The sequence below is a fragment of the Saccoglossus kowalevskii genome, chromosome 6 (assembly GCF_978046115.1).
Source record: "Saccoglossus kowalevskii chromosome 6, keSacKowa6.1, whole genome shotgun sequence".
In the NCBI taxonomy this organism is placed as follows: domain Eukaryota; kingdom Metazoa; phylum Hemichordata; class Enteropneusta; family Harrimaniidae; genus Saccoglossus; species Saccoglossus kowalevskii.
In genome coordinates this window covers 11,168,547-11,196,526 of record NC_140646.1, presented here as the reverse complement: position 1 = coordinate 11,196,526, position 27,980 = coordinate 11,168,547, and the positions used below count along the sequence as shown (strand labels likewise).

The following is a 27,980-nucleotide window of genomic DNA, read 5'->3' as shown; positions in this document are numbered from 1 at the left end:
TTACAATTAATATATTTATTTTCCATTTATTTCAACTCACTGTATTCACTGTATTACTGAACAGTTGTATACAATCTACATATCAGGTGATGAGCTGTGCTGTAATCATCTGGGTCTACACAAAGATTATGAAACACATATACTTGACAACATAGAGCCAAGGAATATTTCAATTCGCGTAATAGGAGAAAAGATCACATTCCCCATATCATATTCACAAAGCCCATCCCGAGGTGACAATATGAAAAATAAGTTACAACGAAAACGTCTTCAAGATTGCATTGCAAAGACTGAAGTCAATACTCAAATAACTGTGTTTTTATGTAAAATAAAATACAACACAACACTGTGTTATTATCATCATTGACGTCTCACTTACAAAGTACAATCTATGTAGTAGTTACACAAAAAACTTCATCTTAAATTATGTTTACATGTTTATTAGCTGGGTTTTATTCCCGACTATTTGACTGATACTAGGTAAATACGCTAAGCTAAAACCTAGCTAATACTCAAAGTTGGCAACAGAAGATATTTTTTCCTTTACAAACCAGTGACTTTAAATCTAGTGACTATTCATTGAGCACCAAATCTACTTAAATTAAATCCAGCAAATAAAAATCCTATCTACAGTAATGCTTAACGTTAAACCAGTCACAAAAGATTATTCATATTCCGGTAATTACATATCTCACCACTGACAATACAATAACACTGTATGCACGTGCAATAACTCTTATATCAGTTTAGTGACTGCAATATTAAAAGTAAATGATCCAGGATTCAGACATTTGTCAATAAATAAATACGTAAATACACTACCGTCGATGAATGTAAATGACATTTTTCGAAACCATTTTACTTTAATGTTGTGTTGCCACAATGACATGTGAATAGACAAACATGAGATAACATAAATTATTGTATTGGTTTATATAAACCGACCGATGCAACCTCGTACAATGATATGGAACTACTCTACAGCACCACTAACTATTATTTTCTACATACTACACAGAGTGTATACACTATTATGACACTAATTATCTATTTTGAATATTGTGCTTACCAATAGTCATTATTTTAATTAACTAAACATACACTTGGACAATGGATAATCATCTGCGATTCTGTAGGTGTAAATATTTCAATCATAGAAGATAGGTCTTCTGTCTGGGTGTTTAACATTTTTGCTTGTGGTGCATGTCTTAACGTATTTCCCTTACGGCCATTGCGTACATGTGTAGTCGTCGATTTAGTTGTCCTGGCAACCCCATCATGCTATTTATAGAAGATGAATTGTCAAATCAAATAATGACTAAATTAAATATAATGCACGATCCGCTGGAGCTTGCTGTATTAAAGGTCATTCTAATATATTCAGGGTCCGTATCCTAATGGTCAAAGTCAATGTCACGGGTGCATATAGTACTCAGGCATGAGTTTTGAAATGTAGCAAACATCTGCTATATACATGTATCTATAAGACCGCGTCTGGGTTTTCGGCAAAAATGTACTCTGTGCAATTACTGTATTGCCATAGACCACTTACAACCCCGTGTCACGACTCAGACCATTATGTACAGTCATGGGTGGTTAGATTGCAATGTGTTGAAGGGTCACGAGCTGCATTTTTGCCACTGCTTTCTTAATTCACGTTTTACTGAACCAAAATAACCAAACTGTCCAAAATAAATAAATATTTTATATCCAATACGATGGATATTCATACTATATAAAGATGCCAATAAAACTGATGTTAGACAAAAAAATCATCATAAGTAACTGTTTGTAGTTATTATAAATATGATATTACATTACATATTATAGTGCTATTATAAACGCAGCTTGTGACCATTTGAAAAATTATAATACAGGAATTTTACACTAAAGCTTATCCACTGGATATTGGCAATCACTATCGAAATATAAAACAATTTTGTTCTCAATAGTCACAATTGTGGTGATTTATGCGGCAATATAGATGTATTCTTTGCTATAATGTTTGACCATAGTACACTGTATTTTAGTATAAAATGCGCATGCGCTCTGTAATAGTGAAACGATACAAATACTTCACATTCACGCATGTGCATTCCATTAGGTGAATACATACTATGCTTATTTGCTTATTTAGTGGTGCTCTCTAATTGTTCTGGCGATAATACACTGGCTTAAACATTTTCCATGAGGCTAGGGGTCCCAGGCACATCAGAAGAATGTTTCTCGTGGTCTTGTATTGGTCGGTGACCATTAATTCCGGCACTATGTCGAATTACACCAACTTCCACATCACCTGACGCGCCGAGTCGTGCTGCATAAAATAAAATACATTGTCTCGGTTCATATTACTGTCATCGTATTTAAACTAGATAACTATATCAATATGTTTCGAAATATTGAACATTCATTGTAATAGCCCTTAGTACTATTACAACAACCTGTTTAGACCGTTTGTATGGGCGTTATATTATTGTACTGCATTTACCTTCGGTATCTACTGGGTTGTTTCCACTTCCACGAGGTGTCCACGATCTCCTCAGTACAAAAACAAATAAAACCAAAATAATCCCGCATATAACCAGAACACATAACGCGCATATAACAAATAGCATAACTGCATCCATCTCTTTTATTTTCTCTGTAATGGAAAAAAGATATGGTGCATAATGAAATATTTAAATACGATGATGTGCATATATATGATTACGTCATACTAATGCAAGTTGTCTTGCAATGTAAATATGCACTTACCTACTTCTACCTTCAAGTCGGTGTCAATAACATATTTGATTGGTTCTTTTGTGATTTGATGAGAACTGGTAAATGTTGATGTTGCGTCACTTGTGGATCCTATAACAAAGGGAGATTTAGTATTGGTGTTAGTAATGAAAAGGTCAATACTATAATCATATACGGCGAGTCATTTTAAATTAAAATTAAATAACAAGAAGTACACGATAGTTTTATGCGTTTGTATGACCCTTGACTATACATATAACAGTATAGAGAAGACTTTAACTTTATAACTAGAATCTTTCCGCTATAGTTTTACTTTTCTATATAAAAACATTTTCGCTGATCAAATGTGATTAACATGAGTTACTACGCCCCAAAAGACATGCATTGCGCCCTCTAGAGTGATTTAATATTTCAAGACCAATCCACCAAAAAACGTTAGGACGAGATGAAATGAACAATCATGAGTAGTTTCATTTGCCATGGCTCATCATAATACATGAGTTGAGAATTGGACTTTCAGATTAGTCACGGCTGCACAATGTTATAAGTTTATAACATTGCTTCTGAAACTAAACCATTTAATGTATTAAAGCGGGAGGGTCGTCACCTGCGAACGCCTGGGAATTGAGTCCCAAGCGACGATAACAACACAGGCTAAAACACACAAGGTAGACTCTTGTTTGTAAACAATAACACGCTATGGCCATCTGACGCATCGCAGATGACGACTCTCTCGCTTTAATGTAATGTATGAGGTCACGTATATAGCGCCACCATTTTTTGAAAACGATAATGCTGTTGTTTTTCCCTCATACGGCCACACATTCATTAGAACAACTGGCGATAACATTGAATCTGTCTGCATAAAATTGAAAGAGTTTCAAGACACGAGACATTGTAGATTTGTTCATTCTATCTTTTTTTATTAATTTAAGCTATGTCATATCGCTCGTACAGACACCCGTCATGGACTTGGTTAGGATTCCCACGGGTGGCGCTTGTATTGAAACAATACCAAGCCTATCTTCACATTGCTATCTACAAGAGTGGTTTCTGAAACAAAATCCGTGTCGCTTTTAGCAAGTATGTCTTATATGGGCAGCTGGCAGTGTATGACACCGCTTGTAACAATATAATTCGTAAAACATTATCACCTGCGACAAATTTACCCACGATGTGGAGGTGCTAAAATCACTTTTGTATTTTTATTCAATGTATTTCGGGAAACTTATGCGGGTGTATTGAATCACTTTCAATGTTCAATTTGAATCACGTGATTTAGCTTACAAAAAGACATGTTACTTTAGACTTAAAGAGAGGACACAGATATATACTCAGGGAGACACACCGGACCTGGTCCACTTGTTTGCTCTCTGGGCTTGGCCGTTGGGCCAACGCCCAGAAACAACTTTTGTACTTATCTGATGTCAAGACTCCGAATAAAGATCTCCGGTTCACACCACCCCCGTTTACAGTCTCAATCCTTCCCTGACAGCTATATAAGCAGATTGTTTGTAAAGCAGCGATAACGTTACTGTAGAGAAAGCCACGATGTAACTAATATGAAACTTGATTCAGTAAAATAATTATGCGGGAAGAAAGGTTAAATGAGTTATAATTCAAAGTCAAATGTACAGCAAATTCTCCTGGTGGTATACGAGGTTTCACACATATAAGTATGTTGACCGTTTCATATTAACCTTGCATTATACGCCCAAGATCAAAGTTCTACTATGACTCGCACATTACCAAACATCACGGTCATTCAGGCGAATACACCGATATAACACAATAATTTATGTTGAGTGCTTATCAAGATATACTACTATATCTAGTTTATATGTTTTTCGCGGTGTTAATATGTCACCATATAACCGTGACAGGCGCCATATTGTCGATTTCCATTGTTTGATTTGTCTGACCTTTTGATCGTAGTTACTTTATGCAAATCTTTAGATACTCCTAAATTCTTAGTTCTTCTAAATCGCGTTTTTTATTTGTTTTCTATTTTAATTGACTGTTTTTAGTATTTTCATTTGTGTTACTAATAGAACAACAAAGAAATATTAGAATAAACACACTGATATCGTAAATCACGCGAGGTAATTATAAACGTAAGGGACCGGTACATGTCGCAGACACATACATTTGTATTCAACATTTTGGTGTAGGGAGACTGGTAAATTCTTATTATAACTTATTACTAGTATAAAAGTTAAACAATCAAAGTAAACGTGAATTTAAAAGTATAATATATATCGTGATAAAAAATATTACAATCACAATCAACGAAATGTGTCAACAATATTTTGCAATCCAATTAATAAAATATTTGTAGTCGGAATAACACAATGCCATTGTTACAATATACAGATTTCTTATGTTTTATTTGATGGAAGTATAAGATTAAAATCAATTTACATAAAAATCGGTATATGATTTTTCTTTGAAATAAGGTACTAATAATTCTCCAACTACTCGAAATAACAAATATATATATATGTTGACATCCAATAATTGAACATTATTTAAATATTCAATCCCTACATGATGAAAGAGCGACCCCATCGGCAAAACTAAGTTATTTGTAACTTATTTGTTAGAGTAGAAATAATATTTAACTCATTGGATATTTAAATTTATAACCAGTTGATAAGTCAAAAAAACCCATAAAAAATGTGAAATTATATGGAAAGTTATGAACTCCAGAATAAAACAAAACAATGTGTAAGACACACAAGTATACAAATCATCATAATAATTACAAATTTGGAATGTAGGATTGATTCATTGTTTGATATATAGTTTAATTGTTAAATGGATTTTATATTGCAGCATATGCCAGGGTGGCAGATTAGAGCATCAACAATAAACAATTCATGTGCAGGGGAGCTGTTATTTACCTATGGTCTCATTCAGTGTATTGGGTTTAACAGTAATATCATTGTTTGCCGTTAACAATGGACACAGTAAGCACCCGTCAATTGGAATCGTTCCAAGTTTTGTGGCGTAGTTGTTGTTGTTTTTTTTCTTATCCCATCTTCCGTGTACGTGGAAATTAATTACTCTGATATGTACTCTAACATCAGCCAACATTTTTATTCCCTATCTTGATCATTTCGAGAGAGTTTGTAATTGTTTAATTTGTTTGTGTGGGACGTAGTACGGTGTCGATCTATTGTTAGCTCTGTTTAAGTCCTGCCGTACCGAAGCGATATAAGAGCCCTTATTTGATTAGTTGGCAAACTCAGTTACAACAGTATTTTTTTTTGGATGTTATTATTCAATGGCCAATTCGGGACAAATTTCAATTCACTGGTTGTGTGCACTACACAAACTTGAAAACAACACCGTGAAACTGGAAAACCCGAGTTCAAATCCGATAACCGATCGGCGATATGCTGCTTGAACAATACATTTTTGTTATCAACAATGATTTATCGATTACTTAGTAGATCAGTTGGCGACTGGTACTTACGTGTCCAACACTGGTTACACTCCTTCACGGCGTTGGAACCGTAACAAATGCTCTCACATATATGACATTCGCCGGTTTTAAAAAACTCGCCATCGTTGCACTGTTTTTCGGCCTTGGTAATTGTTAGTAGAATGGTGAGACATGCGAGCCAATAGTATGCGGACAATTTCCTGCTAACAGCCATAATTCGAAGTATGGATTTCAGAAAGGTATGTACCAATGTTCAAGGCAACCATTTCATTAATGTGAAGGATCGGCAGGTTGGGAACAAACCCACAAAAATTGGGAAATACCCTGCATGAGGTGATTGTATGATAGTTGGCGGGTATTCCCAATTCCCGAAATCACTCTATTATCAAGGCGTGGTTTTAACCTTTATTCAGTGAAAAAAATATACAAGAAAACGACATCAAAAGACTGTCTTGCAATTTTAGTGTTTTTGTTTTTGCTAGCGAGCGAGATTCTACCCATTGTATGAACATGATTTCACTTGTAATTTACGTGCGCTGTTTGCTGTCTGATCATGGCCCCAAATGTTAAAATATGCACCACACTCAACACCGCAGCCACAGAGCAATTCAACGATTGTACCAACGTGAATTTAATTTCCCCTACAAAATGCTAGTTTTTGTCTGCTTTAATTTTTAAGGTGTTGAAGTAACTAGCATAACAGTATCATATCAAGGATTTCGACTTAATGTGCCTTATTCAAAATAGACCGTGCCATTGTCTGATTTTTCAGACATGTTGTTCTTAATTTCTTTAAACAAATTGTCCGGGTGATTTACGGTATTTATAATTTGCACTTTAACCAGTCCATTATTTGCTGTCGACAAAAACAATAACGCATCAAATGCACGGATATCCTAAATCACGCGAGAACTCAGACTGGTTGTGTTATTAGTCAATATAAATAGCCGTTCTGAACTCGTAGTACGTTCATCAACAATACGTGCTTAGCCTGTACATAATATATACTAATACCTAATAAAACAACCCAGTTCACAAGGTAATAAAAAATATTTTATCTTTGATTTTCCTAAAAAAATAAGGTGTTGTGATGAGCAACACAATACTGTTCACCTGCTTTAAGTTTGTTGAGACTCTATCATTTACATGTATTTACATATCCGTGTATAATAACGAAGGGCCAAATCGGCCAAAGTAACTTATTTGTAAAACAAAAAGTAGAAAGAACATCTTACCAAAAGAATATCCAAATTCATATAAAAGTTTCGAATTTCTAGGAAAGAAAATAGAAAACAAATATCCTTGAGGTATTGATAAGAACTCCAAAATACAAGCAGATAAAAGTGAATTATGTAAGTAGACAAACATATTAATGACAAATTCAAGATTTATATTTTCAAATTATCTATAAAATCATCTTATATTTTGGTAGTTATATCTACTAGTTGCTTGCGTTCGGTATCGTCACAATACACACTATGGTTGCTACGGCTTAACACATCGTGATCATCTGAGGCTAACTTAAGTGGAAGTGATTCTTGTCCATGGAAGTTTGATCCTCCTGAATGAATGACAGAAATTGCATCGTATTGCGCACACTGACCGTCGAGTTTGGTTTGTTGCCCCCGGGCTGGAACTAATACTTGTTCAAACTTATCGTTCTGAAAATTGACTGAAAGAGAAAATGAGCAAGTGTTAATATTCGACCGAACTGTTTGGTATATTGTCTTCTTTGATCAGAGTGATTGCATTGAATGCTTGCCGGCAGCAAAATGTTAACATGCAACTAACATACCTTGGGTGTCGTGTACTCTAGTATCATTATGAACTACGTCACGCGTTTATGTGTTCCTTCTGCGTCTGTGAATTAAAGCGAAGACTGCCAGTGCACTCATGAGTCCGATGAGTGCAACGCCCACTGCAACTGTAATATGTACCCATACTGTCGCGGGGTTACCGTCTGTTTACAAGCGAAGAAAACACCGTCAGCCTTTTTTCAGTACTAGATCGAACATAAACTCTGCATTAAAATACTAGGGAAATACGTTTTGAAATAGAAACACAGCCATACCTGAATTTCGATTGTCCTTATTCACTACGTCATCGTCAACTTCTGATATCACTGCTTCGTCATTCTTCAAATCACTTGCTGTTAGTGTTTGTGGCTCAGATGTAGAAAAATCTAAATAACCAAATAGTAAGACTAACGTTAAATACTGTGGACTATTCAGTGACTTTATAAAGTGGTGTCAACAAAAATAAGAATGTTCTGTTCTGTAGTTCATAGAGTATGCATATAGCTTACACGCCATACTTCTCCAAGAACACGTGAACAACGCGTGTTTGGTGTTGCCATTTTAACTAATTTGCATACCGCCAGCAAGAGGTGGGCATACAATCTTGGCTGCCGCGGAATGACGCGGGTGTATACTGATAATGGTGGTCCCGTGTAATAGTAGACACTTGATTTAGTGGTTTTGATTTAGTTAGTGAGTTAATGTAAGTTATGTCATCATCAACAATGGAGGGCATTCTGGACCGATCACTGAAATTATAAATCTGCACAGAGTTACTAAATTTGCCACCTGTTCACCTTTGCGTGAAATCAAGTGTTGTATAAAATATAGTATATATTGTTTACCGCATTCATCACATCCAGGTAAATCGTCAGGTGTCTTGCACACACTACAAGGGTGACAGCCATAGTCTTTACCGTGAAAGAACCAACCATTTTCACAATGACGTGAGTCTGACAAATACAAAAATAAAATTAGTCAGTCACTTCAGTGATTTATCTGGATACATTATTACACTCTACATTTCCAATTACTACGATCGGTTAATAATCTTCTAGTTGAGCCATACTTACAGCATTCTTCACAGCCAGGTATGTCGTCTGAAGATGTGCACAGTTTACATGGGTTACAGCCGAAATGTTCACCCCTGTAAAATTGCCCGTCTCCGCACTGTTGACGCGTCGCTACTTGAATTGCCACCAACAATATTAATAGCGTCAAAAATTCAGTTACCCACATAACACTCACTGTATGTCCAGCCATTTTACTAACGAGTTTTGAATAATTTTGAATTAGCTAATAAGTAGTTTCGAATCAATGTTATTTTACACAACGCATCCGTCAGTTATAAGAGTGTATGATACACCGCTCTGTAGGTTGACGTATTGCATTTGTACATATGTCACCCTTTTTATAATTAAGGCTGGGAAACCCCCAGGGGGTTCCCTAGGGGGTTTCCCTTGATAGATAATTACCTCATATAAAATATTGAAATAACACGTCAAATATATAATAATATAATGATAACGCAAGGTAGTATATATTAATTATTTTTTTTATACAGCGAAGACGACCGTCTAGGCTTCTATGTTGGTAAAAATACATAAATAACAATACAGTGGTGGGAAAATCCCATGACAAAGTATACCTTTTTCAGACGGACGATTTTCTTACTTTCACATATGCTTTATAATAATGATAACTTGACCGGGAGGTCAGTATCTAATGGTCCTTGACCTTTTAACATTAGTGAGTGTCAATATTCACTAATTTATTGTTTTAATTCAGCCCTGAAGCTTAGCTGTATTGTTTCGAGTAGAAACATGACCAATGATTCTTCATTGCTGTTCATTGTTATCTGGTTCAATTGCTTGAAAGTACACTATTTCCACATCGAATGTTGAACACGATTGCTAATAGATATCTTGATTTGGACTGGCTTCCTTTTTATGTATTACCAGAATGAATATAAAGTCTGCTCTGTTCGATATCGGACTCATAGCGACGTACACAGCGCGTGTTTATTTACATGAACTTCGAACACGAGCTGCGCGACGACCAACACCCTTTAAGTGGGCAGGACTCTAGAATGAGTATGTCGATAATTATGCTAATACAAGCCCAGCATATGCAAGTCAAGCACACACACAATTTGGGGGGGAGAAAGGTAATAAAAACAGAAGATTAGTAATAAATGGTCCTTGGAAATTTTGAATTTGGGGATGTCAAAACTCACCATTTTCATGGTTTGATTTAGCCATTAAATTTGGCTATATTGTATTCAGTATAAGCGTGGGACGTTTCTACCAGTAATACTGGTATTGCTGTATTGAGTTGACTGTTATCCGGATGTTTCCAGCGTCATTTAAAAACAAATCCGATAGTAAACGTAATATTGATGAACTCAAACCACGACCTGAATACAATAGTTAGTTTGACCTCATCAGCTTTTCAAAGTCAGGACCCCCCTGACATAAATTTGGGTAATTCAAATATGACATTATACATTTGTATCTCATGGATAATTTCTAATAAACGTCTTCCAAATTATGTTGGTGACACCCACCCATCCCTACATATACACACACAGTGATCTGGCTGATCTTATTATTCTGCGTCTGACCTGTTAGTCTGACATACTTGACCTAGTTTTCTGTCCCAGAAGTTGACGCATATTGACCAACTTCAAATTATCAACTTTATTGTTTAAATCCATTATGCAGTATATATAATGTATGCATTTAACATCACCATTCAATAATTATTGTAGTTCTTTAACAATTACATTGCCAGTGCATTTTCAGAATATTCTTGCCTTGCCATTTTGCATTTGGATTATTAGCCCCACCCGGATAAAGTCAGTCCAATAGTTCGTACTGAGTGACTTCTCGAAGATGGTTGGACCGATTTTTTTTGAAACGTGGTACAAAGAGATAGTGGTCAACCATACATGTGCACGTCAATTTATTTTCCGCTTCGATCAAATATGGCCGACTTTTAATGCCAAAATGCAGTCAAATTTGGTCCTTGTGTGTTGTCCATGGTCATTTCTCGGAGATGGCTTGACCGACTTTGTTGAGACTTGCTACAAATACAAAGGGACCGACCATACAGATGCATGTTGTTTTACTTTTTTGAAATGATCAATTATGGCCGACTGGCAGCCATTTTGATTGTTTTTCATGGCTTTTGTCTGTTCATTGATATTTCTCAGAGATGCCTTGACTGATTTCAATGATTTCAGGCACAAAGACACAGTAAGGAGGTATACATATTCACATGGATTTATTTCCTGATTGGATCAAATATGGCTGCCTAGCGGCAATTTTGAATGTCAAAATTCTGTAATATCCAGTTGTTTGGATGTGTCCATCATCATTTCTCGGAGATGCCTGGACCGATTTTGCTGAGACTTGGTACAAAGACAGAGTGACCACTGGTACAGATTCACATTGATTTATTTTTTCAAGGAATCAAATAATGAGCTCAATTGCATATTTAATTCTTGTTAATATTCTGTGAACTAATAGTCCAAATCACCAAACTTGGTAGAGACTTATATATGATATATGCTATGCAATATTGAGTTTCAATTTAATTAACGAGCTCATTTGCATCTATAATGAATTTTGAATTTTTGTCGATATTTTGTGAAATAGTTGTTCAAATGAGACCAAAGTTGGTATAGACTTACTAGATCTGTCAATATATGTTTAATTAATTTTGAATTTTGAAACTAATAGTTCATGTAAATCCATATTCAATTGATTGTGAATTTTTGTTAAAACTGATGCAAATTTCACCAAATTTAATAGAGATGTCCTACCTGTTAACTTTGAGTAACATACTTTTGATTTTCAACTTAATCTTCCTACCCGATTTTATACATATACATTCAAACTTTATAATTCATATAACTATAATCACATCTGACAAGTGGGGGCTGTGTCATCTTCAGATGACTTATTTTTATCTCTTTTTGTTGCTTTCGAGTAAAATATGATTGAAACATTTTCTAGTCTAGAAACTATTTAAAATAACTTTATTTGATGAATGTGTGTTTATTTAAATATATTCTAGCGTTTACAATGTTCTGTGTTTTAGGTTTTTACAAATTTGATAATTAGCATGTTGTTTGTTTCAAATGTGCTCCCCCATCGGAGCTGAACATTTTACTAACAACACTGTTATTACTAACCAATGTATCAATACATTGACTATAAGCAAACTCGGCATCAGTTCCTGTAGGGAAATCCCCTTCTTTAAATAGCTATGACAAGACAAGGAAATTCCATTTGTTATGTTTTCAAAATACATGCATGTTGAACAAATAAATAAATAAAATAAAACCACCAACAATCATTATGCAATTACAATATTTGTCAGCATTAATAACTTACATAATTCATTATGGTGTGTATGTATCACATTCGACGCGAACTTTAACCTCAATTTCGGTACTGTACTTGATATTCGAAGTTAAAAATCTTTTATGCTCTGGTTCCCAACGGCATATCTGCTGCTCAAATAAGGTTGCTGTTAACGCGCACCAGGATTGTTACAAATAATGGAAATATATATTTTTTTTAATAAGCGTAATCAATTGAATACATTGGAATGTATTTCAAATTATGTACCCGGTGTCCCTATAACCGGTTTTTACATATTGACCGCTACACGTGGTTAATCATCAACGATACGGTTCAGGCTTCAGTATAGTCTCAAACATATCACTTTTCCCATTGCTTAGGGATTCAAGTGGTGCGCGTTTATACATTTCTGGTACAGAGTGTATATTTCTTGCGATATAATGATTATAATTTTTCGAACGTCGCTAGTTGAGTGAATGGCTCTCACAAAGTATTCAGCTAGTACCAATTCTGCTATTTAAATTAATAGATTCCATGGTTTATAAAATAAATAAATTAATAATGTTGTAAACATGACTTGTAAACCGGTCGTTGTCGGGCACAGAATCTCACAAACAGGTTTCTTGGACAGGCTGGTGTGGTAAATCTTGTCCAAAACGTGTGAGGTGGTCGGCATATTTGACTGGTGTTGTTAATCTTGTTTCATATTTCCCATTCATGTATATTGCTGCAAATATTAATAACAGTGTCAGTGTTACATTTATGGATTAATGATTGGATTAGAAGTGTTCTAATGTTGATAAGAACTAACAAGTCGCTGTTATACTCACCTTCAGTGTCGTATTGTTGACGATGCCGCCTTTTCTTTATATTATTAAGAATTTTTTTCCACACCATACACACGACGAGTGCACATAATGTAACGAACGTAGCACCTAAAATCATGGCTGATACAAGCCACATTTCTGAAACCACAAATAAAGAATAAATAGTTTAGCAATTTCATAATTGTCTTCACATGTCTGCATGTATAGTGAACATATTTATTTTCATTATATATATATAGATAGATATATGGCCAACGGCCCAAAAACGTTATAAACATAATTTGAGAACTGTGAAAATTTACAGTAGCTAATTGGATTAATGCCCCCCCCCCCCCGTTTCATTGATTTTTACAAACGCATTCGTCCAAAAATGTTAGACGTTATATTTAAAATTTAAATAAACATTTTGCCAAAAATACTATGTGACGGGATCGGACGACAGTAGTTTGAATCATGTTGTGCTTCCTTACGAATTACAATATTTGTCTTGGACCACTCCAAATGCATTTTTGTGTGTGTATAAAAACTCGCGAAAATTGAACATAGTGAATAAACATAGTAAATGTAAGCGACATTATGCAAAAATGGCTTTTAGTTAATTATTTATATTAAACGCAGTAATGTAAAAAAAATCAAGTCTGTTTTGTAAATGAACAATCATTTCAACACTTATCTTTTGTCTTACCTTGTCTTTTCTTAGGAAAATTGTTATCATTAACCATCACGTTATCTGCTAGCGTAGACACTACCAATGAGTCTGTATCTGTGGTATAAAAATATTTAAAAGAAACGCTTTGATATTCAGAATTAACTATTATTAGCAATAATAGATTTATATTGTTATTTTGATATGAATTTCATTCATGTTCAGTTCAAAAAAATGTTGAACTGAATCACAGGCATGACAATGATCAACAGGATCTTTGGGTCATCTTTAAGTCATCTCTGGGTCTACTCTTCCCTGTAACAGTGTGCTTATGAATTGATAATAATAGTGCCTTACCAATATGACTATCAACTGTAATATCCCCTGCTAACGTTGTTAGACTCAATTCAACTGGCAATGATTCAGTCGTTGAGAAAACTATAGAACAAATACATTGAAATATTTTACAATTTCAAACTAAAGTTCAATGCAATCTCAGACTGTAAATAGAAGCTGAATAAAGCTGAATAAAAGACAAAGTAATTATATAATTATATAGTTAAAAATATACATACATTCAACTGTAAAAGAGGCATAAACAACATATTTAAAACATAGTAATATACCAATCTATTCATAAATAAAATATGAATTCATCCAATCAATTCATAACAAGCCACTGGATGTCTAATCTATTGTGTACACAATTATTTTTGGATGCCTGATCTGAAAGGAGTTACGTTTTATATATGACATGTTTTATATGTGATGTTTGTGTTACTTACCACATTCATTACATCCAGGTAGATAATCAGGCGTCGTACATACAATACATGGGTGGCAACCATAGTCCTTATTGCGAAAAAACCAACCAGGATCACACTTGAGATCTGTAACTAACAAATATACATGCCAGTTAATGTGAGAAGGGTGAAATTACCTTACTGATAATTGATATTCTTAATATAGACATACAACAACATGTAAAATAAAAAATAAAATCTTGTCCCTTGAAACATGTTCAATTGGCTCATGAATTTAATTTCTTACAGTGATGTATGATTTCGTATACTCCGTTTGTCAGTTTCAATTAAGCTTAATTTATTAATATTAAGAGTTGAGAAATAATGTTTTTTTTTGTTTGACATTATTAAAATTATTATACTGTTAATAGTTAATATGTGTATACTTTCATATGTTTTGAAATACAACTTACAACATTGTTCACATCCATTCATATGCTCGGCGTTTCTGCATATCGTACACGGGTTACAACCAAAAGCCTCGCCTCTGTAGAAATATTCATCGTCACAAGGATTGACTGGTCGGGGCAGTTCGAGAGCTATCAATGAATTTTGTGGGAAAAGTAGAAAAACACACGCGATTATCTGTAAATATCGGAAATGTTTTTCCGTGGTCGTGAATGAATTCATTTTGACTGCTGTTGTTGAGTAGATTCTGTCCACTGTCGTCGTTGTTTGAAAACAATTAACAATAGTTAGTGCGTCATTGTTGAATTCCCCTAGTATGTATTGGTTCTGTGAGTGATACCATAGTGATAGGGGTATGCCATTTGGGATGTGTGTTGAGACCAAGTTCCGTAACCTGTGCATTTTGAGCAGAAAAGTAATAAAGTAGATTTAAATAAAGAAAAACACGCTTATAGATGAGTTACACTTCACGTATATTCTAATATGTTGGCTGGCTGAGTGGTTCAACCCCGCCCACAATTAATTACACAACTTTAGTATATTAATGTACCCAGGGGAATACCTATTACTCATAATTAATGGACATATTGTATGCAAACTAACCACAGTTTTGCACGGATGACGAAATTGCTTGTTTTATCTTTCTTGAAAACAGTTCATTACAATCATAAAGACTTTACCTTGTATACGCCCTTAGTATTTGCGTGGGGAATTCCTATTACTCACATCATGACCCATCTGATTACCTTTACACAAAAACGCACTTCTTCATTAAAATCGACTTATCTGATTTTTATACTTAGCAAATTCAGTAGGACAAATATGTACTGCGGATATTATCTAGGGAAACTAAACGTCGAATTGTTTATTACGGTGTATAATGTACGTGTATTGTTCTGTAAGGCTTTTGTCTGCCCAGATATAAATAGCGGGTACATGACCTATAGACTCAGATTATCGCTCGGATTGAATGGTTGCTTATCGAACATAAATCCTTCAACATTTGTACAATGTATGAATTACTAGGGCATATGTTGTTTTTTTTAATTTCTGCTTTCTTGATAATAAATAATATATTCGTTACCGCCCCCCTCCCACTCCCGTGATTTATCTTGTAGATGTGAAAATCGTTTATTGACTATGGAACCTGACAGAATATGTTGAATTAATTTTGGCTGGGTGCTTGCTTATATCGTCACATTCCAGTATACCACTATTTGTTAGTAAATGATTATTTAATTTATTAATTAATAATCAAATAATGGGTTATATAATTTACCCGAGAATGTGACAAGAACGTAACAAGAACGGCGTTTGCTTTACCATACTACAGCTGTGGTTGTGTGAATCATTTGCATCAAATAATTTGCCGAAGCCAATTTACTTTATGTGGAAGTCGTGTTGAATGGTGCTCTTTAAGATGGCTGACCTGCCAGTCTCTGGGGCCTCGTGTACTGGATAGTTAAGTCAGCTAGCCACTTGCCAAAAACCCAAGTCTAACTGACGCAATTGTTCATTTAATGCAAAGACAAAATTACTTGTCGCACCACCATGACTGCTCCCGACATTCGAGTTGCGATGTTTATATCTTATGGGATGAAAGAAAGTGGCAAGTCAACAATAAACGTCGCCAAGCTGCAACTCTTGCTAATAAGGATCGAGATGAACTTGCTCTTACCTAACAGCAGGCATCGCGGGAGTTCTTCATCAAAGTATTATAGGAATGCAGAGAGAAACAGGTTGAATATTTCCAAGCCCATAACAGAGGGCCGTTGCAAGAAAGCGATAAAACGTTCTCAGTGAGAATCCTCTGTTCAGATTCAGCTGGTGTATTCAACTGGGAGCATATATAAACAGAAACAAGTCCTTGTTCAGCCTACTGAGATGTCACAGATAGATTATCCGTTGTTCTTCTCACCAAAGAGACATTGTCAAGAAATGTGTGGGATTTGAATTCTCAGGAGGCATTTATCCTGCGTTCAACAGCACAGAATGATAAAATGTTTGGTGTGGCGTCTGAATTATGACTAGTCGTGTCTACGTTTGGGTCTAATTATGTGTAGGTGGTCAAGTCAAATGACATTTCATCCCTACCAAAATCAGCAGTTTACTTCCTGGTGACCTCTCTGACTCATACTCACACGGAAAAATATTGCTTTCAGTTAGCCATTGCAGCAGTGTGACCATGACAGAATTTCCAAGCTACCAGGTCATTTGATGCAATGTTTTGACAGCTCCAGCCATTTGTTTGAGCTAAGATAGGCAGAACAGAAATCAGTTCAAGAATATTTCCTTACTTCAGTAAAAAATACCGTGGTCAGTACATTTAATTGATGCTACAGCACAGCATGTATTGAAGAGCAGTACATGGGGTGTCATCACATGCACTACGTCTTGAACTGATAATTGGAAAGTCTGGTTGCATGGGGAGGAAACAGATATATTATTTGCCTACCACCAGAAACTGACCATTTGAATGTACCCGTTTCAGTGGTTCTACATGATTCATCGGTACAAGGGGGAGGCACCAGGTCACAGTCTCTCAAAACCTGACCAGTTTTAATCCTCACGTGGTGCACTCGGTACAAAATAAACCAGGGGTGCAAACACACCAAGGGAGAATACAATTAAGTAGCCAACTACCTGTCTTGAGTCACATATTCAGGGCTCGGAGCAAAGGCAAAAGCATAGTGTGGTAGATTTCATGACTCACTTGTCGTGCTCACTCGCTAAGAAAGTTGTCGAACAGAACAACAATGACAGCACTGTTCTGGCCGAGTCAAGGGTGGAACATCTTCCTGGTGTCTCCAACACCAAAAACATCCTGTCAAGCCCTCCTTTATCCCACGAATAGATTTGTTCTACCATGTGGCTAATGAGGATAATATGGCAGCAGTTGATTCCATTAGCAGTATTCAAAGAACCTCATTTTAACGCAAAATCTATAGCTAGTCCAATCTGATTAAAATAAGATCCTAGTTTGGGTTTTTTTTTTTTTTTTTTTTTTTTTTTTTGTTAAAATAATATCATTTATATTTTTTTTTCATAAAATCTATTATTATTTTTTTTAAATTTATCTACTGGTATTTTTTTTAAGTTTTGGTAATCGCGAGAGCCCACAAGGATCTGACCAACTACCTATACAAATCGCGTTCAAGTCTCGTAGATGAATCAGAACTCGTGTTACAAATCACTTTCTAGAGCAGGAGAAGCGACACAACAAACAAACACATGAACAATGGTGGACTTGTTTTTCTGCTGTATTTTTTCGGAAGACGTATATAGACGTTACATTGAACAGTGCAAATACGTAAGTTATCGCTATCGATTTCAGTAACTATTCACGTGCCTTGTTTTTTGAGCTGTCATTCACTAGTTTTTAGCTTAAAAAATGATTAACGTTATGAATTAATGATTTGATTGTAAGATTTCCGTGCCGTAATTTTGTAGTGCGTAGCGAAACAATCATAGGAGATTTTAGTATGTGGTTGGTTGCCGAAATCATAGACCTTAAAAGACAAAAGGTCTATGCCGAAATCTAGCATGAAATAATGCTTATAAATGACACTAGTTATACAGGGTCGGCTTAAATCGTAGTAGCGGCAATTTTGGGCGTCTTTTATCATTTATAAACAATATTTTCTACTAGACTTCGGCAACCAACCGCATACGTTAGATCGTCAACTTCACGTCCCAGTAACACATTATACTACTAGTAATTGTGGAGATAATTGGTTTTGTATTTTGTCCACACAGATTAATCATGGCAACCCAAACAAACCTGTGTGCAGTTTGTGATTTATAGTTCCATGCTAATCCAGATATCTAATGTGATGTGTTACAAGATATACAATTACCATCATGGACTCTACTATGTATACAGTTCCGCAAGGTTCAATTCTTGGACCAACTTTATTTATACTATATGTAAATGATATCTGTAATGTATCATAATTGTTAAAGGTTATTCTATATGCATATGATACTAACATATTTTTATCTGGCAAAGATCTGAAAAAAGTGTGCGAATCAGTATCTAGAGAATTGAAGAAGTTACACTTATGGTTTATGGCTAACAAATTATCTTTAAATATTTCTAAAACTAACTACATGATTGTTTATTGTAAAGATGTAAACAGTGTCCATCCAATCAAAATCAATGATGTTTATATTGAAAGAGTCAGTGTATCATACTAAATTCTTATGTGTAGAACTGGACTGTAAATTCCAGTGGAAAGAATATGTGAAAAATATTCAGATTAAAGTTGCTAAAAACTTAGGTATTCTTTACAAATTAAAACACCTGTTAGACTCATCTGTACTTAAAAATCTGTATTCAACCCTTATATTGCCATATCTTGTGTTTTGTTGTGAAATCTGGGGAAATACATATAAAACTACTCTAAATTGTTTATTTTTACTCCAAAAGAAAGCTATAAAAATTGTTACAAAAGGGGGATTACTTTAGCCATACAAAACCATTATTTTCTAAACTTAATGTATTAAATGTATATGATCTAATTGAATTAAGAACCATGCTTGTAATGTATAATGGTTATCATAAAAAAGTCCCAGAAAACATCTTGAAGTACTTTACAAATACCCATGAAGTACACAGCCATAGTGTTTAACTTATTTTGTCAATTATTTCTATGTATATTATTTACCAGAACCTTGCAATGCCAAAATCATCACATCCCCTATAGTCACAATGTATACAGGTGGCAATGCTTCTTGTTGCCCCTTTTCTATAGCTGTTATATCTATCTGCTTGTAATTTTAATTCTTTTTTGTATGTCACATTTAGCGCTATAGAAATCAAAGGATTTGTTATTTGTTATTATTGTTATCATCCATGTGTGTGATTTGTATGGGTTTTAATGACAAGCTTGTAAAAGCTCAGAATACATAAGCAAAGAATATTTTTGTGTCGTCATGGTGTGTAGTTATATGATTACCATATTTGCTCTATTAGAAGCAACAGAGTGTCACGCATGTGATTCTAACAACATTCTTAGAGTTTAGCATTCATTATTTTATATCATTTGGCAAGTCAAAAACGCTGTGCAAAACATATTTAGAACAGAACAGTATGTCGACCAGTTCGACAAACTTGCAAAGATATTCTAATGTTCGTTTTTGGAAAGGTAAAATTGCACATGAACCAAAAATGACATGTATTGTATACAGGATGATTAAAATTACTGTTTTTACCATAGACACAAGTCCATCATGTACTACTAATAGAGGAAATAAGGTAATTTGTGATAACATTCTATGTATATTAATCAGGTTATTTGCACAATAAATGGGTTTTAGTATGTTCATCTGAAGTTGGGGTGAAACTTGTACATGCTGCTCGTGTAGTTGAATGTTCGATAATACTCTGTATTATGACTAGCAGATTTACATACCAATTGCTTACGATATTTATTATTGCTCTGCTATCATTGGCTGACAAAGATCTGATTGTCTGACGGGCATAAATATTTGATTTATCCTTGTCTAAACGCACTAGGCTGCTGGCATAAATGAATGTATAATTATTTAGAATTCAGATACCTACAAATTATTTTCAGCTTGTTTATTTTGTATTCCAAAGTGTACACAAATATTGATATGCCAATTAGATAATTTAAATATGCAAATTGCATGAAGATTACATCAAAGTATACAGTACAGGGCTGAACTGATGTTCCCCTTGTGCCAGGTCAGGCCAGGCCAGGCTAGGTCAATCTATGCCAGCTTTACCTAATTGTACTTGTCATGTACAAGGTAAACTATAGTAGAATAATAATTTATCATGCAGGTTTATATGATCATAATTTTGATGAAGTTTATCAAGTATCTAGGTTGGCGATATCAAAAAAACATCTTGGCAAGTAAAATTTGAACCCACACTTGTGTATAAAATCTACATACTACAGTGTTTGCTTACACCACAGTTATTCTACTAGGAAAGTCAGGAAACATGCTCGTTAAAAGGTGTGAACAGGCCATTACAGGCTGTTCTGAAAGCAAGAACAATTTTTTTCTATAGCGTATTTGTGCCATAATTCATTATTTTTCAGGGTATCAGGTTCAACATCTTATACATCTCTGAATTTATTCCAAGATCCCCAGTTTGTGGCTACTGCTATAGCAAAAACTGTTTGTGTGCTTGTTCAAGTTATTTTTCAACAATTCCATTGTTTGTTTTATGCTAATGAGATGCACTAGTCCATGGTTTTCTCCATTGTTTGTGTTTGGTGAGAGGAGTTCTATATGCAAATTACTGCCCACTTCCAAACTGTCCTAGTAGAGTGACTGTTTACACCTAAAATAATCAAATTTTAACAGGAAACATACTGGCCACATTGAAAATAAAATAGAAACAGAATTTCACATACTGAATATTAACATTAACTTTACAGAGGCCCTGAAATTGCCCTGCTGTGACTTTTGTTCACAACATACCACAACAGGCAAGCATGGTATGGCTAGCCTGGCCCAAATGCCAGCTTTTTGGTGCATTAGACCTGTACTGTACACCTACCAAATTTGATCAAACTCCATCAAGTTGTTAACAAGGTAATTCTTTAGTAAAAACAATATGCTAATAGCTAATTTACATATGCAAATTATTCCAAATAGTAATATTGCATACAGATTACATCAATGTGTGCACCTACGCAATTTGGTCGAACTCTAAGTTGGTAAAATATGTTGCATTGTTCACGACATACTGTGAAGGGATTAATTATTAACTGGGTTTTAATTTTGCTTATTTCGCTGATTTGAAAATGCGCTAAATTAAAACCCAGTGAATATGCAAAATTTAGCATAGAACACATAATCTAAATGATAAAACCGTGAATTAAAAACCCACTGAATATGCCTGAAATGGTAAATCAGCAAAATTTAAACCCTGTGAAAATTAGTCATTTTACAGTAATCCAAATTTTCATTAGGTACTGTATTTTATCAACAATCATGGCATGCAGGTTACATCAATGTATGTCACCCCCCCCCCCCAAATCAAATTGAATCCAAATTAGAGGTGTTCATGATGTAAAAATAATTTGCAAACTAGCTAATTTACATGAGTAAATTATCCCCAACAGTAATGCCATGTAGATACATCAATGTTTAATATCCCTATCAAATTTGGTGCAAATCCTTTGATTTGTTCACAAGATAATTTTCTGGAACACACCTTAAACTCACACTTGAGCCAAAAATGAATCGTATAATTTGTAATAAAAAATTATTTATTTACATTAATGATGTGTTTTTTTTCACTCTGATTTTTAAATGCATACATGATCAACAAAGTGATATGTACATTGATTTATTCAGTTTGGTCTGCTTCCAAACTTTCATGAGAACATGAAGACTGTGATGAATCTGCCAATACAGCATCCGATTCTAAACTGCACGTGTCATCTGATGACTTATCACTCTCTGTATCGGCACAGTAATGGATCATATATTTTTAGTCCCCGTTCGGACGTAGTCCGAAAACGGGGACTTATGTTTTGCCCTGTGTGCGTTCGTCCGTCCGTGATCACCTGTATCTCGAACATAAATGGACCGATTAAGTTCAAACTTCACTCATACATTACACATTATATGGGACATATGCACATGCATTTTTTTCATGATCCGATTAACGATAGCCGAATAGTGGCCATTTTAAGGCCGAAAATGCATCAAAATCGCACATTTTTACCATTCCGGACCCGGATCTCAGTTATGCATGGACGGATTTCGTTCAAATTTGGTACATACATTAAACATAATAGGACCTTGATGCACGTCATTTTTTTTTTCGGATCAAGTTCGAAATGGCCGACTTGCGGCCATTTTGTTTTAAAGAATTCAGTTCTGGATCCGTATCCAAGACATGTCTGGACTGATCAAGTTCAAACTTCACACACACAAGGTACATCATGTCACAAATATGTATGTGCATTTGTTTCATGATCTCATTAACGATAGCCAAATGGCAGCCGCTTTAAGGCCGAAAATGCATTGAAATCGCACATTTTCACCATTCCGAACCCGGATCTCAGTTATGCATGGACAGATTTCGTTCAAATTTGGTACATACATTAAACATAATAGGACCTTGATGCACGTAATTTTTTTTTTCGGATCAAGTTCGAAATAGCCGACTGGCGGCCATTTTGTTTTGAAGAATTTAGTTCTGGATCCATATCCAAGACATGTCTGGATTGATCAAGTTCAAACTTCACACACACATGGTACATCATGTCACAAATAGATATGTGCATTCGTTTCGTGATCGGCTTAGCTGAATGATGGCCATTTTAAGGCCGAAAATGTATCAAAATCACGTATTTTCCCAATTCCGGTGCCGGATCTCAGTCATGCATGGATAGATTTTGTTCAGATTTAGTACAATGTGTTGTACATATGCAGGTGCATTTCGGTCATGATCTGCTTTGAATGTATATGTCACTCAAATATGAACGGAACGGGGACATGTCATTGACAATGACTTGTTCTATATAGTTAGCATGAGAGTCGCAATTACTACAAGAACAGTTCTGTTCACATATATCACAGCAGTTGTGATGTGATTCCTTGTTTTTTAAGTCTTTACTAGATGTAAAATCTTCAAATAATTTAACTCTCCTACAGAGAGTATCATTTTTGGACAAATGTCGCGTAACATTCCACCGTGATAAAATAACACGACATGAGGTGGTTTACCATCTCTTCCAACTCTGCCAGATTCTTGTATATAGCTCTCGAGATCAAATGATGGCCCATAGTGAAGTACATGGTATGTTGATTTCATGTCAATGCCCATACCAAGAGCTGTTGTACAAAAAATTAATCTCAAAATTAGAAGTAGATAATTTAGTAAACTCTTTTAAGTGCGATTCCTGGACTGTAATATCCGTCTCGCTGTGGTACATGCCTATATAATCAACTGATTGAGGGTATTCCTCCTTAAAAAAAATGATAAAGTGTTCCTGTTGCATGAACAGTATACTATTGTCCTTGGGGATTCATGTAGATCTTCTCGTAGCTTGTCGATCATTCAATAAAATGTTGATGGGATACCTCGTTGAATCTTCAAAACAGATAGTCTGATGTTATCTCTGTTTGGGCAAACATTTACAACTTTGCAGTCTGCATAATTAAACTTTCCTTAATCTGATTTTGCAGACATTTTGATGCTGTTGCTGTTAATGCCAAAACTCTGACACCAGGAAAAAACGATCTCAGTTCCCCAGTTCGGAATGCCCCTTCTTGTGCCTTTCGTCTGCTTTTGTTACTTGCATCAGATTTTTCACCCCTGTGATAATTGATCAAAGAAATTATGCTGAATTTAGATGTTAAAGAGATTCATGTTGAATTCAAGATTATGTCATGTTTGTCATAGTTTTATCATTATCGGTACTGGGCCATCAGGATACTCAAAATAAAATAAAAATCGAGATTACAAGAGTCCGAAATGTGGTACATGTATATGGTAATAATGTTTTGTTTGTTTTTTTACTTGTTTCTCAAAAACATCTCTGACATAGGATGAAAAAATTGTATATTAATATAGTGATACAAATCCTAATATTGTTGAAAAATTTCACAAAATTTACATAAGAATTTAGTCAGTTTCTAGATTATATATACAATGGAAGTTCTTTCCCATAATGCAGTGAGTGGTTTAGAATTACAGATCGACTCAAAATGCCTCTAGTGTCAATTATGGAAATAACATGCATACAAATTTTACAAGCAAGCATTCAAGCAATATACTTACCACTTTGGAATAGTATGAACTTCATCAACTACCAATAATACAATCTTATCACCATGATGTTGATGTAGCATGTCTATGAAGGTGTACTTTGTTCCTCTGGGGTACCATATATATAGGTTGGCAACTTTCTATCAATCTGGATATCTCTGGCCATTTTTGCACTAAATCCCAACAAAGTCAAACTGTCTATCTGGAAGAATTACCAATTAATCAATCACTTAGAAACTAATCACCAGTATATTGAAATAATAACAGGAAGTATAGATTTCGAAATGAGATGAACCAGTCAAATTAAACAATTTCCAGTGACAGTACTGTTGTGCAAGTAAATTACCATTTATAAAATAAAACATTTACTTGGTCTTTCATTAATGAGACATGAGGCGACAATATTAAAACACAACGTACCTCCTTGTATCCTTGTTAATGTGACTAACATGAGTGGTAGGCGAATGTACCGGCGACTGACTAACTATGCCGATCTTACTTTAGGTCATTTTTTATTATCCAAGAAACGTTCCGAGCGCCTATGAATAACACTGGTGTTTTCATTTATATCCACACGAGTACGCATTTTCGCGTATATAAATATTGTTACTTGACTAAACGGCCACCAATACCCGACATAGTTCAATCATAATAGGAAACATGTCATATTCAACAGATACTCACCTCATGGTCAATTATTTGTTCGAGTTTCTCGCTCGATTGACCGATAAGCGCCGCCATTTTTTAAATTTTTTGTGATCACTTCATGCGCACGCGCAAAGTGCATCACCATGTTTTCGTAAGGCGCTCTGTGATTGGTTGACTAATCCCGTCAGCGGAGAGGTACTTGAACGCTCGTGATTACCAAAACTTAAAAAAAATAGCAGTAGATAAATTTTTAAAAAAAATAATAGATTATATGAAAAAAAATATGAATGATATTATTTTAACAAAAAAAAAAAAAAAAAAAAGCCCAAACTAGGATCTTATTTTAATCAGATTGTAGCTAGTCACGCCATCTTGGTCTTTGTCATTAGTGTAGGTGCAGTATGCAAATTCTCTTTCCAATGTCAAAGAAAACACTTTTTGGTGGCCTTGGCTTCAAGCGGAAGGTACAGCGATTTTTCCAGCATTTTCATTTTCTGGGGATTTAGCAGTATTTTGAACTGACTCGGACGCTTTGTGGACCAATTTTTAGGGGTTAAAAGCTAGTAGCCAGATGAGGCTTCCCCACCAAAAATATTATTTCATCTTATAATGATGGTGATACTTGTGTTACATTACCTTGTGTGGCGAACTTGGACTAGACTTCAGCCTATTGATAGTTAGTCAAACAATTTTCAACTGACATATATTGGTACTACCTGGAAAGTATTTGGAAAGATATATCCTACAGATCGTTATCCCTGAGGAGCCCTCTGTTTATTAGTCAATTACACTACCCGCCTAACTTCCCAAAGCAGCTACTTTCTCGCTGGTTGCCCTGATTGGATTGTAGGAAGTTTAAACTGAAGTAGTCCAGCAAGCCGTGTACCGTAAGGTCGCAATGAGTACCCCAGGTTCAATTCTCGGGTCAAAGGTTAGCAACGTTTTTATAACCCATTATTTGATTATTATAACAAAGAGTTTCAGTGACTGGAAGTGACTAATATAGAAGAATTCTATTGGCTCTAAAAGAGAAATAACATGCCCAACCAAAGATTGTTTGACATAGGTAGTATGGGGAATTTCAAGAATTAATACCAAACAGCTGACAATCGACAGAAAACAACAGAACAGAAGAGCAGAATAATTAACTGACAAGTACACCTCACAACATAGTCAAACCAATAACAGAATATTTGTACATTACGCAATTCCTTACAAAACATACTATGTGATATGAATTTTCCTTCATTCAAATCGTTGTGTTTGGATACTCTGAAGTTTACTGTGTCGTTTAATATGCAAGGAAATTTCTACCACATTAATTCTTCTTTTTGTCTTTGAATTTCCAATTAGGAATTTTCAAAGACGTCTGTGATCACGTCTGGGTCGATTACGTTATACGTTATTGTAGGAATCATATTCAAAATGTCGTCACGGTGTGTGCGTTTTTTTTCGTTCCGGGGCCATATCTCTGACACGCCCTTAACAATTCCATTTTCACTTAACACTGACATATTTATGATTGGGTTGAATATGTACGTGCATTTGTTTATCAGTTCGACTCAACATAAACAAATTTACTGATAACTGCGTTCCTACTACAAATACATCAACTAAACTATGCCTTGAATCTGTGTCATTTGATACTGCATCTGTAAAGGTTTGTGTCTGGAAAATTGATTATGAATTGATAGCTCATGAAAGCTGTGCGTTGTTACTCATTAGTTAATAGGTTGACCTACAAAGTACAGATTACAAAAAATACTTATTATTTACAGTAATACATCGACATCGACTAGAAAAAATATTTCTACAATATGTTGGAAGCATTATGCTGGCTGGAACATAACGGTTCTTTAGATTATCTAAAAAGCTACATATAAACAAATCAGGCAAATTGTAAAACTATAATTATGTAATTTATGTGTAATTCACCGTACACGATAATGTGATTTGATACATGTAAACGAATACGCAAATATTACAACATTGTACACGGCAATGAATCGCCAAAGCATACAGACTCGTTAACTCCGACGCAACTCTCACAGCACAAAAACACGCATATACAATGTACCTACTCACTAACGATTGTCCTAGGGTCGTGTGCTTTTAACCAATAAATGTGCTTTTTGGTTACATTGCAGGACGAAAAACGAGACTTAGAGTTCCAGTGGTGAAAACTAAAGAAGACACTTACATATTTTCAAAGAAATTAGAAAACACTTTTAAATTTATTTATTTATTACAATCACAGAGCGAAAAAAACCATAACTCGACTGTTTGCTGGATTTATGTACACCATCGATATTCAATTTATTGTATTATTCTGTACCATGTAATATGAATACTTAAGCATAACTAAAATCATCCTATGCAAAAATACCAATTCACTCGCTCAACTATTATGTATAAATTGCGCCCTCTAATAGCACATGTATACATTGTTTTATTATGTATTAGTATTTGTTTGAAAAATAAATATGGGAAGTAAATCGAAAATTATTATTTTTGCGTTACATAAGATAC

The 27,980-nt window shown here is 34.8% G+C and overlaps 2 protein-coding genes and 3 long non-coding RNA genes across 7 annotated transcripts; 2 read left to right on the top strand and 3 right to left on the bottom strand.

The window, feature by feature from the left end:
* LOC102806947 (uncharacterized) lies at window positions 1-9,365 on the bottom strand. 2 transcript variants are annotated; one of them, XM_078008616.2, is made up of 6 exons: window positions 9,060-9,365; window positions 8,832-8,939; window positions 8,262-8,372; window positions 2,755-2,853; window positions 2,489-2,641; window positions 1-2,314 (listed from the first exon to the last, which is right to left on the bottom strand). In XM_078008616.2, exons 1-6 carry the CDS (start codon window positions 9,247-9,249, stop codon window positions 2,175-2,177), a joined length of 801 nt encoding a protein of 266 aa, XP_077864742.1. In that variant the 5' UTR covers window positions 9,250-9,365; the 3' UTR covers window positions 1-2,174. The 2 variants fall into 2 exon arrangements, with proteins under 2 accessions (XP_077864742.1, XP_085356176.1); XM_085500050.1 differs by lacking the exons at window positions 1-2,314; window positions 2,489-2,641; window positions 2,755-2,853 and adding an exon at window positions 6,584-7,862.
* LOC144350426 (uncharacterized) lies at window positions 5,803-27,953 on the top strand. Its single transcript, XR_014929679.1, has 2 exons — window positions 5,803-6,429; window positions 27,599-27,953. It is a non-coding gene; the product is annotated as an uncharacterized LOC144350426 (long non-coding RNA).
* On the bottom strand, window positions 11,998-17,093 carry LOC144350425 (uncharacterized). 2 transcript variants are annotated; one of them, XM_085500048.1, is made up of 7 exons: window positions 16,719-17,093; window positions 15,046-15,171; window positions 14,615-14,725; window positions 14,187-14,267; window positions 13,869-13,946; window positions 13,187-13,321; window positions 11,998-13,083 (listed from the first exon to the last, which is right to left on the bottom strand). In XM_085500048.1, the coding sequence occupies exons 2-7, from the start codon at window positions 15,065-15,067 to the stop codon at window positions 12,965-12,967; spliced, it is 546 nt and encodes a 181-aa protein (XP_085356174.1). In that variant the 5' UTR covers window positions 15,068-15,171; window positions 16,719-17,093; the 3' UTR covers window positions 11,998-12,964. The 2 variants fall into 2 exon arrangements, with proteins under 2 accessions (XP_085356174.1, XP_077864741.2); XM_078008615.2 differs by lacking the exon at window positions 16,719-17,093 and having other exon boundaries at window positions 15,046-15,492.
* LOC146741505 (uncharacterized) lies at window positions 18,142-22,303 on the top strand. Its single transcript, XR_014929680.1, has 2 exons — window positions 18,142-18,350; window positions 18,797-22,303. It is a non-coding gene; the product is annotated as an uncharacterized LOC146741505 (long non-coding RNA).
* Window positions 23,090-25,564, bottom strand: LOC146741504 (uncharacterized). Its single transcript, XR_014929678.1, has 3 exons — window positions 25,488-25,564; window positions 24,816-25,005; window positions 23,090-24,350 (listed from the first exon to the last, which is right to left on the bottom strand). It is a non-coding gene; the product is annotated as an uncharacterized LOC146741504 (long non-coding RNA).
* Window positions 27,954-27,980: the final 27 nt, after the last annotated feature.